Source organism: Rhinolophus sinicus, chromosome 13, assembly GCF_057876585.1.
Source record: "Rhinolophus sinicus isolate RSI-liver-muscle chromosome 13, RSI-T2T, whole genome shotgun sequence".
NCBI lineage: Eukaryota > Metazoa > Chordata > Mammalia > Chiroptera > Rhinolophidae > Rhinolophus > Rhinolophus sinicus.
In genome coordinates this window covers 30,363,190-30,375,249 of record NC_142513.1, presented here as the reverse complement: position 1 = coordinate 30,375,249, position 12,060 = coordinate 30,363,190, and the positions used below count along the sequence as shown (strand labels likewise).

The 12,060-nt window shown below is 36.8% G+C and overlaps 1 protein-coding gene across 9 annotated transcripts in view; it reads right to left on the bottom strand.

The window, feature by feature from the left end:
• Positions 1-12,060, bottom strand: part of PLCB4 (phospholipase C beta 4) — a 400,724-nt gene that overhangs the window by 1,688 nt on the left and 386,976 nt on the right. For 7 of the 9 annotated variants that reach the window (XM_074318158.2, XM_074318160.2, XM_019734905.3 and 4 more), the window contains 4 exons: positions 9,794-9,895; positions 5,510-5,567; positions 5,017-5,103; positions 2,021-2,057 (listed from right to left, as the gene is read on the bottom strand). In XM_074318158.2, the coding sequence (XP_074174259.2) occupies positions 2,021-2,057; positions 5,017-5,103; positions 5,510-5,567; positions 9,794-9,895 (284 nt within the window). The remainder of the gene's footprint in view (positions 1-2,020; positions 2,058-5,016; positions 5,104-5,509; positions 5,568-9,793; positions 9,896-12,060) is intronic. The other 2 variants (XM_074318162.2, XM_019734908.3) reach the window with 1 other exon arrangement.

Sequence of the window (12,060 nt, the reverse complement as noted above, 5' to 3'; positions counted from 1 at the left end):
AGACCTTGTGAGAAAGGCAGAATCTTGCACTCCACCCCAGACCTACTGAGTCAGAATCCGCCTTTTAATAAGATACCAAGGAAGTATTTTTACTGCACATTAAAGTTGGAAAAGGACTGGTCTACACAGTGTCAGGAAAACCACTTGAAAAGAGGCTGAACCAGTCACTTCATATTTAGAGCATGTCACATTAAAATGTTTGTGTGAATTACTTTCTAAAGATTGACATATTGCCTTAACTGTGTGTCAATTATTTGATCACTTTCAGAGTAAGTGTTGCTTATGTGCAATTTATTCACCAAATAGCCTGAAATTTCATCAAAAGTAATTTCTTCAGAATCTACCTCCTGGAGACCTTTAGGTAGGAGGATATCACATTGCTTTTGCTGGAGTATCCTGCAAATAGTACGTTCCAAGAATATGTAAGGTTCCTGGAATTCTATCGTCCAAAAACTATCCTTAGGGCGCTCATTTCTCTGGGGTAATTCATTTTTTTTTTTTTTTACCAGCTACCCCAGGAAGTAAGCCATGGTGAGCTCGATCTCATGAATTAAGACTATTTCTAAGACAACCAGCTGGTTTAGGAGGTGGAAAGGAGTCAGATGGGGTGCAGGTTCTGGTGTCAAATAATTGCTTTGCAATATAAGGAAAACTAATTGGTTCATTTCAGCTTTTACTTTCCAACTGGCTGCTTCTTCCCAACCCAATGCATGTCTTTTGGAGGAACAATAAAGTACCCCTCTCTTTTTAGTGAAAATAAAGGACTTTGAAATAAAGGACTTTTGAGAATGGAAACATGGATATAATAGGCGATAACTCAGAGGAGGCCCCGAGGTGCTTGACGTTATTCTTCATGTCTACTTAGATGTTCCAGAAACAGACACTCAGTAGGGTTTAGTCAACGCTATAGATCATATGAAGAGCATCTAAATGTCCCAAAGTCCTGCGACAAAATTAGTTTAACCCATGGACCATACAGCGATTTTCTTATTATTTTTATATGGTGGCTTTAAATTTAATTTTGGTCAGGATGGATATAATAACACCGAAGAATTATTCCTTTCTGTTCACATTTGGGATGGATGGTTCCTTCCCAAATATTTTTTTATGTCTGAGGTATAATAATACTCTAATAGGGAAATGAAGAAATGGAGAAAAATATACAAACATGAAACTATGACACAAAGAGTATTCATAAAAGATGACAGTGAAACATTATTAGCACTGGAAATTAAACATTTTTTATGTTCATTAAATAGTAATAAAGGTATCCCTATGCTTCTCCCCTTTTAACATTTAAAGGCAATATTGAACACAGTTTAGAAGGAAGCATCATATGACACTAAAAATGATTCCAAAAGCAAAGTTCTCCTATGAGCAGGGTGACCACTGAACCCCATTTGCCAGGAACAGTTCTAGTTGATGCTATGATGAACAGCACCCGCTTTCACTCTCAAAACTGTTCTGCTTGGGACAATAAAATAGTCACCTTACTTATTAGGAATGACTAAGGTGCTTGGAAGACTGGATCTAGTAGAAAGCATGACAAGAGTCATTGTATAATGACATTGTATAATGTTCCTGCATACAGCCCATAACTCTGTCATTAAAAACCACCAATGAACTTTCAGTGGGTGCTTTAAAAATTAATTGTAGTCATATCAGTGTTTGTGAAAGGTCTGACTCTGTGACCCAGTCTTAGCTGTGATTGGTCCAAATGACAACGGTATATCACTGTTTTTGATGCCTGGGTATGCCCTCAGCAGCATGACTTGTGTTTCCCAGGTCTGCAATTGGAAATGCAGGTAACACTCCATCAGAAATATTTCTCTAAAGATTTTGGGCATTTGGGTTTGAACATTACGTCAGAAATCCAAGCATGAAATAATCAAGCTTTTAAATCCAAACCTTGGCGATATTAGTTATGACCAGATCTGAATTATAAATGGAGACTACCCCGAGAAAACTGACACAGTTGAGAAGGAAAGCAATGTCTTGCTTATCAGAGTTTCAGTCCTACCTTGAGTTTGGGACACTGCATGACAGGATTTCAAAAGCTGTTTGTACAAAAATAGTAATGTCAAAATTGAGTCATACATACAAAACAAAGAAAACAAATGAATACTGAAGTGAATTTACGAAATGAATGCAAAAACCATATACGGAAAAGCAAAAAGGCTAAGAATAAAATATGTCTACAACCATCAGTGACAAATTTCCCCTGAGTTGATCTCAACAGAAAAAAAGAAAACAAACAACCGATGCCTATTAGCCCAGATGGTGCCTCTCTTCTGAGCCAGTGAACGGAGAGCCCTCCCTTTAGCAAGATCCCTCACCTCTCTTTGTTAAATGATAGCGTTGATGACAAAATGAATTCTGAAAACTTGGGTGCGATAGAAATGGAGCTGTTAATGTTTGAGATGGTACATGTCAAGATGGGTGAGATAGATGTTGTGTGGCTGGTAGGTCTACGGGAAAAATTAAACAGACCTATGGAGTTTTAAATGAATCATTGGTTGACCAAGTAGTGGCTTAAAAAGGACACATGAGTTAGGATCCAGAATCAGGACCAAAATATATTAAACCGTGAGTTCCTTCTGCCAGTGCCCTTCACACTGGTCCAGGTAATTAAGGACACCCATTCCATGCTTTGCGTTGGGGTTTCTGGGAGAACTTAGAGAAGCAGGGTCACAGGAAAGCAGTAAGAAAACTTAAAAGGAGATATTATGGGAGTAATTTACTATTGGCTTAGAAACAGAAAGGTCTCGGGGTATAACAATGGTTTGGGAGGTTATTATAAAAGTTTGGGGTTGTTTGCAGACAGGAAACTGTTTTCTGCCAATGAAATGTTGGATTATAAAGGGAGCTCTCCTGCATGATTCCAGATATTTATTACAAGGGAAGAAATGGAGTCACTGTATCTTTTTCACTGCACCTACAACAGTGTTTTAACATACTGAGTAACTGTGAATTGAGAGCAAAAAAATGTGCTAAAAACATCTGGGATTGAATTTGTTATGGAACAGGCCATATGTGTAAAGCAAAGCTTAACACAGAAATTCAAGTCCAAATTCCACATCTGCCAGAAGTGTCACTGTATCTTGAATTTCTTTTCATTGGATTTAATTTAATCTTAATCAAACCTCAGGCCTTCTCATGTTCTGTGCTCTCCTAAGCTTCCGTGACTCAAAGTATCAGCTGTAGGTGGTAGACAATACTTATGACATGTTGAAAGGCATTATATGTATTTTTGGAACACAAAGCCACTATCCTCCCAACACAATCCAATCAATACAACTACCACTGATCCAATATTTAATGTAAGAACTCTGGTGTGGTTTGAATTCTCCATATATTAATACAAAAGCTCAAAGTGAGTTTTTTATTACGTACTTTGGCTCTGAAACCAAAAACACTAGGTAACTGTGTTCTCTAGCTCTGAAAAACACTATTTTAGTGATGAGTTATTTTTAACACATTTACATTCTTTAGTCAAATTTGTTGCTAAGCAACATAATAATTTCTAAGTAGTTTCTTAATTTAGTTAACTGAAACATAACTGTGCCTTACCTTCATTGGGCCTTCTTCTAAGGCACCCTTCCTTATCCTCACCCAGCTCTGAATCATGAAGTGGATTCTAATGTTTTGAGATGGTGGCTTTACCCTTATTCGTATTCCCACTTCCCCCCAAGGAACACTTTCTGAGAAGTGCTATAAGAGCAAAAACACAAGCTAGGTAATTTGTACCAGAACGTGATGTATCTATGAGTTGGTCACATGACTTGGACCCATGGGACAATAAACATTTATCGTCGCTGTTGGGGGTCTGTGGACTGTTCATGAATAGAGGCATTAGCTCAATAGGGAATGTGAAACATAACTCAGAAGTAGATTCATGAGTAACCCTCCTGTCCACCAAAAAGTAAAGAATCTGAAACCAGAGGATGGATTTATTTGTTACTCAATTGTAATACCAAAAAAAAAAAGGATCTTATGATTTTGTTTTACTTTGTCAAAGGTACTTTTTAGCATAATTCTTAAGTGCTCTTCAATGGCAGCGCTTTACTCTGAAAAAATATACCTTAAATAGGATTACTTTATGGATGGGAGGAAACAGGAAAGAACAATATAGTGCTAAGACATATTTCACCAAAACATCTTTATAGTTTTTAGATGGAAGTAAATTATCTAGAAATAATAACTTCCAAACCAGCTACACCTGAAGAGTGAAATTTGAACTGAGATATTCTGAAATTTAAACTGCTCCTGAGGGTCATTTTGCCATATATGCTACAGCTATTTCCATCAAAGTGAAGTGAGACTGTGATGGCTGATGGGCAGTAGCCCATTTGGGATGGAGCCCATCTGTACTATGCTTGAAGTAAACATGCATTTATCTTGGTGTCGGTATACGCCCAATGGCCTAACTAAACAATTGGATTTTGGATAAATCTTTTCATTTGTGTGCACTTCTCAATTTAATGTTTTGCCTTGCTGGAAAAAAGCACCAAGAGTATATCCACTCAGGTCAAGTGGTTTGCAGTTATGGCCCTTCATGCCTTTAGGTCCTACTTATAAGCCCTAAGAAGTTTTTATAACTTCATTTTCAGGTTGAGGTTGAAAATAGGTGGTTTTCTCATTTGCTTTTAAACATAGTATCACTTGCCTCTAGGTTGCAAACTGTAAAATTCTAAATGAAAACAGAGAAATAATTTGTAGCCTGTTTCTTCCTCCTCTCAGTAACGTCATTCTTAGAATTCCCATAATCTATTCAAATGATGACTTTTGATTCTTTTTTCTCCACAGTCACATCCCTTTCCCACTTCAAAAAAGACTACTTTCTTGTTGGATGAGACAAGGAAATCACAGTTAATAGGCACCACATTTTCTAGCCACTTTTCCACACCATTACTCTGGTCACTGGCTTTAGCAGATGGGTCATTGCAGGCCACGCAGTATTTGCCTTCCAAAGCTGCCTGGCTGTCTATGTCTTTTTATACTTTTTAGGTGAAATACCTGCTCATTCTGCTTCTCTAGGAATTCTAGATGTTCAAGTTGGACTTTTTTCAACTGATCCATTTCTTTGGACTGTTTCATTACGAGCTGCAAAGAAAGAAAATTCTGATAAACTTTGGGCTGTAATCTTAGAATTTATGGTTGAGGAATGACTGGTAATTTTACAACTTAAGAGAGTGAGATAATAATAAAAAACAAGAAAAATGTCTTAAAACTGGAAAGTTTAGACCCATAATTCTTCCTGGGAAGATCTTTCCTGCTAAAATGTTAGAAAATAATAGAGTACTTATGAATTTTCTATATAAAACGGTACCAAATAATTACCTTAAAGATTTTAGGGAGAATAACTTTAGCTTTCAGGGAGCAGGGAAGCTAAAATGTTTAATATACAGAAAATCAAACTAAGAAAATTAGCTACAAGTCTGATATCTAAGCATGTGTTATTTTTAAACAGTTTTTTAAGGAAGAGCGTCAAGAAAATTACAATACTTACTCTCTTTCTTTCTTCCAGAAACTTTTTAGTGTTGCTGCTGTTTAACTCTCTGACTCGCCTAAAAATAATAGGTACAAAGAACAGGTGATATGAAACCAAATGGAATTAACATAGTGTTAAAGAAGAGTTACATTTCATTTAATTATCTGGATAAAATTATCACTTTCTTTTCCTAATTTTTATTGTGGAATTTTGAAACATAAAATGAACAGAGAAAAATATTTTAAAAATCTGTGTACCCATCACTCAGATTAGTCAATATGAATGATTTGCCATGTTTGTCTCACATTTGTAAAGGAAATAAAGTGTTATAGATATAATCAAAGCCCACATTGCATTCTTCCTGATTCCATTTCTCTCCCTTTGTTCTCTCCAGACATAATCACTATTCTGAATTTGTTACGCGCCATTTCTAACAACGTCTCAGGGTGACCTGCTGCGGCAAGTGTATATTGTTTTGTGTGTTTTCCAACTTTACCTAAATGGTAACATTCTGGGTTTCTTTAACTTATCACTTAGCCTTATGTTTCAGAGACACAGCTGTTTCAAACTCTTCCATTATTTTCATCTGCTGTATGGATAGTTTCCATTTGTGAATAGACTACAATATTTCCATTTTGCCGTTAATGAAAAGTCGGTTATTTGTAAACAATGTTACAATTATCTGGTGCATAGGGCCCTGTGATGCTTGGCACACTAAGTAGCCGTTGACTAAATAAATGAATGAAGTATAGGGCCCATATTCCAGTGCATCCCGGCAAAAGTTTCTCCAGGGTAGATACCTACACTTGCAGGTTGGTAGGGAATGAACAACTTCATCTTGACTCTAAAGCACTTGTCCCAATTTGCATTCCCATCCATAGTGTCTGGGTGCTACCCATCTCCATATCTTCACCTACTGTTGGTACCATCAGACATTTACTTTTTTGTCAGTTGGTTGGTTTTGTAAAATGACATCATGCTGCTGCTTTAACCTGCATTTCTCTGATTACCGGTGACGTGGAGTGCTTTTCATGACTGAATGGACCTAAAACTGATTGAATTTCTGTAATAGTTATAGGCCTATTCAGGTTTTCTCCTTCTTTGCTGGTCATTTTTAATATTTCTGTTTTTCTAGGCAATTGTCCATTCCATCTCAGTTTTCACATTCATCGGTGGTATTTATAGAAGTCTTGGTTTTTGAAAATATTGATTGTATTTGCAGTTATTTCCCCTTTTCATTCTAATTATTAACTTGTGCTTTCTCGCTCTTTTTCTTCTTCATCAGCCTTGCTGGAGGTTTACTGATTTATTTTTTTTCAAATAAAAAGGTTTTCTCTTTGCTGATACTGTCTATTGCCTTTTGTTTTCTATTTCAATATTTTCTGCTTGTTTATTTATTATTTCTTCCTATCTGAGATCTTTGGGTTCACTTTTTTATTATTTTATACATTTGATTGTTTAGCTTATTAATTTTCATTTCTTTTTAAAATATATACAGCTAGGCTATAATTTTCAGTTTAAATATCACTTCAGCTATCTTTTTTGTGTGTGGTGAGAACATTTAAAATTTACTCTCTTAGAAACCTTCAAGTATATAATAAGCATTATTAACTATAGTCACCATAATATATGTAATTATAATAGATCCCTAGAACTTAGCTTTTTTTTAAAAAAGATTTTATTGGGGAAGGGGAACAGGACTTCATTGGGGAACAGTATGCACCTCCAGGCCTTTTTTCCAAGTCAAGTTGTTGTCCTTTCAATCTTAGTTGTGGAGGGTGCCGTTCAGCTTCAAGTTGTTGTTCTTTCAGTCTTAGTTGTGGAGGGCACAGCTCAGCTCCAGGTCCAGTTGCCGTCGCTAGTTGCAGGGGCGCAGCCCACCATCCCTTGGGGGAGTTAAACTGGCAACCTTGTGGTTGAGAGAACACACTCCAACCAACTGAGCCATCCTGGAGCTCAGCGGCAGCTCAGCTCAAGGTGCCGTGTTCAATCTTAGTTGCAGGGGGCGGAGCCCACCATCCCTTGCTGGACCCGAGGAGTTGAACCGGCAACCTTGTTGTTGAGAGCCCACTGGCCCATGTGGGAATCGAACCGGCAGCCTTCGGAGTTAGGAGCATGGAGCTCCAATTGCCTGAGCCACCGGGCCGGCCCCCTTACTCAACTTTTAACTGCAAGTTTTTACCCTTTAACCAACATATCCCCATGCCCTAGGCCCTGGCAACCACCATTCTCTGTTTCTATGAGTTTGGCATTTTTTTGGATTCCACATATAAGTGAGATCATAGAGTATTTTTCTTTCTCAGTCTGACTTACCTCAGTTAGCATAATGCCCTCAAGGTCCATCCGTGTTGTTGCAAATGGCAGTATTTTCATCTTTTTTACATGGTTAAATTATATATTTATATCACTCTTCCTTTATCCATTCATCCATTGATGGACATAGGTTGTTTCTGTGTCTTGGCCATTGAGAATAAAGCTGCGGTGAATGTAAGGGTGCAGCTATCTCCTTCCAGATAGTGATTTCATTGTCTTCTGATATATACTCAGAAGTAGCATTGCTGGATCATATGGTGATTCTATTTTTAATTTTTTGAGGAACATCCATACTGTTTTCCATAGTGATGGGCTGTACGATTGACATTCCTACCAATGGTGCACAAGGTTCCCTTTTCACCACATCCTCACCAACACTTGTTTGTTGATTTATTGATAATAGCTATTCTAATAGATGTGAGGTGAAATCTTATTGTGGTTTTGATTTGCATTTCCCTGATAATAGTGATGTTGAGCACCTTTTTGCCATCTATATGTCTTCTTTAAAAATGCCTATTCAGGTTTTCTGTCCATTTTTAAATAGGATTATTATTTTACTTTTTAGCAATTGAGTTGTATGAGTTCCTTGTATATTTTGTATATTAACCCCTTATCTGTTGTATGGTTTACAAAAATTATCTCCCATTCCATAGGGGGCCTCATTTTGTTGATTCTTTTGCTGTGCACTTTAGCTACACATTGATAAATACTGCTTGCACTGTCATTCAGTTATAAATATTGTGTAGTTTCTGTTGACATGCTTTTTTGACCTAAGAACAGAAATGTTTTTCACCTTCTATATGTCTTTCTTAGCTCCCTGATTATAAATTTTTAATTTTACTTCTCAGTAGTTTGATAAAGTAGATAAACACACATATACAGATAACACACAAAAATAACCATTTAGCAAAGGGAAATTATGTTTAAAAAAAGCAGCCATTTGTGGGGGTTTTAGAGCCATCTAGATGTAGAGATATAATACATAAGCATAATAAGTCAAAATTAGAAAATTAAACAAATAACATTGCTTGTTAGTTTATCAGTAACTCAGAATTTATGGTAATTTGAGAACTAGGATTCCAGTGCTGTTAAACCCCTCTCTTGGTAACATGACGACAGGCACACCACCGTATTGAGGGTTTGCTTCCCAACGACCGCAATAAAGCGAGTGATGCAATAAAGCGAGTCATAATCTCTTTGCCGGTGGAGGGTCTTGCTTTCAATTTGTAAAAAATGGCAACATCGATGAAGTGCAGTAAAGTGAAGCACGCTGTACTGATGTGCTAACACACAAGTACAAAGCTTGAAGACTCAAATCCATGGTGCAGTTTATACTCTAGAGCTTGGGATCAGGCTGAAGAGGGAGAGGGACTCTAGCTGAGACCATACTCTTGCTCAGCCCCTGCCCTCGCCCCCTCTTGTTTCCCTCACTCCCCTTCTGTGCAGATCCCTTCCACATGCACCCATATTCCCACCCTGTTCTCTGGTTTTAGAAAAACCCAACCTAAGACAAGGACAAACCAGAAAAACAGGGTGAGGGCTTGGGAGATGGTTCCTGGTGTCAAGGAAGCATCAGGCAAATCAAGGGAGGATAATGGTCCTCCGACAGTCTGCTACTCAGTCGGCCCGCACAGAATGGGCTTATACTTGAGCAGGTGAGAGGCAAGGAGTGTGACCCAGTGGAATGTGGGAAGGATATTTTGCCATATTTTATACAATTTTGTTTGTAAATGAATGAGCACACATACACTGAATGTAAATTTATTTTACTAGTGGTAGTAAACAATCGATAGCAATAATAAATCTTCATAGCAGTTATAATAGCAGCATTCTTAGCGAAAACTCACAAAGGTTTTACTATCTTATATGTGAGTGTGTGTGTGTGTGTGTGTGTGTGTGTGTGTGTGTGTGTGTGTATACACACATAAACGTTAAGCTTGCATCTTTAGGTCGATGCTATAGTCCCACAGAGAGCATTTTCAGACTTACCTTTCCCGTTCTGCTTTATTCTTGATAGATTTGTCTTGGCTGATGGCTTTGCTATTTTCCATAGAAATCTTAGCCTGGTGTGCCCTCATTTCCTTGCTTTCCCTATGTGTTAAAAAATAAACAGGGAGGAGGATGGGAGTTAGTGCTTAATGGCTATAAAGGTTCAGCCGGAGAAGACGAAAAAGTTCTAGAGATGTATGGTGATGATGGTGACATAACAGTGTGAATGTTCTTAATGCTACACACGGAAAATGGTTAAAACAGTAATTCTTATGTTGTGGATATTTAACTATAATAGAAACATAAAAAAAACAAAAAACAAAAAATTCCACAATAACATTAGGATTAGATTTTCTTTTTCATATTGAGCTCATTGAGTTGTTTTGTATCCGTGAAAACAATGGAGGGGGCCCCAATCCGTGAGGATGCTTCTTCCTGAGGGCAGTGGGTCACCTAGTGGTGAAGTAATAATGATAGACTGGGAAGAGGAGACATTATGTTTGTCCATAAAATACAAAGCTTTTCCAGCGTTGTCCACATTTTTTTGGGGGATCAGATGGCCTGGAAGAGAGATAGAGATAGAGATAGAGATAGAGATAGAGATAGAGAGATAGAGAGAGATAGAGAGAGAGAGAGAGAGAGAGAGAGAGAGAGAGGATATTCTAACCCTCACAAGTGACTTTCCTGTTTTCTCACAGTCCATGGAAATGAAGGGAACTAAATGGTTTCAAAAAGCACAAGAAGTAGGAAAAAAAAGGATGTTTACATGTGACTAATAACTCTGTGAGTGAATGCATGTGTGCCCATGACAAAGACTCATAGTTTTAAATAATTTATGTGTACATTAAGGGCATACAATTCTAAATTGTATTTTAAATACTAAAATGAATATTATTAACACAGGATTTTTTTTTTCTGGAACATGAAGAACTCAAGGCATTGCCTGGAAATGAGTCACGAAGGAGTCAGGTTACCTAAGAAGTGTTTACACATCAGAAGGGATGGAAAACAAGCTAAGTGTACATTAAGGGATGACTGGATAAATAAGATGTGGTATACACACACAGAATGGAATACTACTCAGCCGTAAAAAGATGAAATATTGACATTTATAACAACATGGATGGATCTTGAGAGTATTTTGCTAAGTGAAGTAAGTCGGGCAGAAAAGGGCAAAAACTCTATGATTTCACTCATAAGTGGAACATAAAACAAAAAGTAACAAGCTAACAAAACAAACTCATAGATACAGACAAGAGAATGGTGGTTACTAGAAGGGAAGTGGGTGAGAGGAAGGTTAATTGGGCAAAGAGGTCACAGGGGTAACTGAAGGACACTAAATTTCTAGTGGGGAGCACACAATAGAGTACACAGATATTGAATTATCTATATGTTATTAACTAATGTTACCTTAATCAATTTAATTTAAAAAAAAGGGTTTTAAAAAAGGGATGGACAATGCTGTAACTGAGTTCTTCAATTTAAGATATTATGGCTACAGGCAGAAATATATATACAAACTTCTGTGATCAGGAAAATTGCCCTCAAATTTTCCATAACTTGTTAGTAAATTAACCATTTCTTCATTCATTCATTCATTCATTCATTCATTCATTCATTCATTCAGCAAACACTTATCAATAACCAAATCTTGCTGATAAGTGGTAAGAAGGCAAGATTTTTTAACCAAGGACAACAGCTAGAATGGTGAAAAAGAACACAACCTTTCAGAAAAAGCTTAAATGCTGCTGTTGCTTTGAAAAATGCCCCTGCCACAGATTTATTTTTTAAGATAGATTAATAACTAGGTAATGGTCTCTTCAAATGACTTCCTAAGTAATGCAACAATTAGTTTACTTTGTTTTTTCTTTTGTACATTGCCTACTGTTGAGGGTGATTTTTTTCTTTATTCAACTATTAAAAAAAATTAGAAAAGAGTGCCTTATTCTGTGAAGTATTTTTGAATAAGGGTAGACCCCTAAAATCTGGTGTTGAAGCAATGCTCAATGGCAGAGTAATGAACAGACCTTTCTGTGTAATAAATCAAGAGCATTTCTAAGGGAAAAAAGAAAAGCTAACTTCTTTTTTTATTACTATTTTTATTTTTCAATTACTATTTTTATTTTTCAATCACAATTGACATTTGATATTATTTTATATTAGTTTCAGCGGTTAGACATTCATATAATTTACAAAGTGATCCCCCAGATTAGTCTAGTACCCACCTGGCATTATACATAGTTATTACACTACTATTCACTATATTC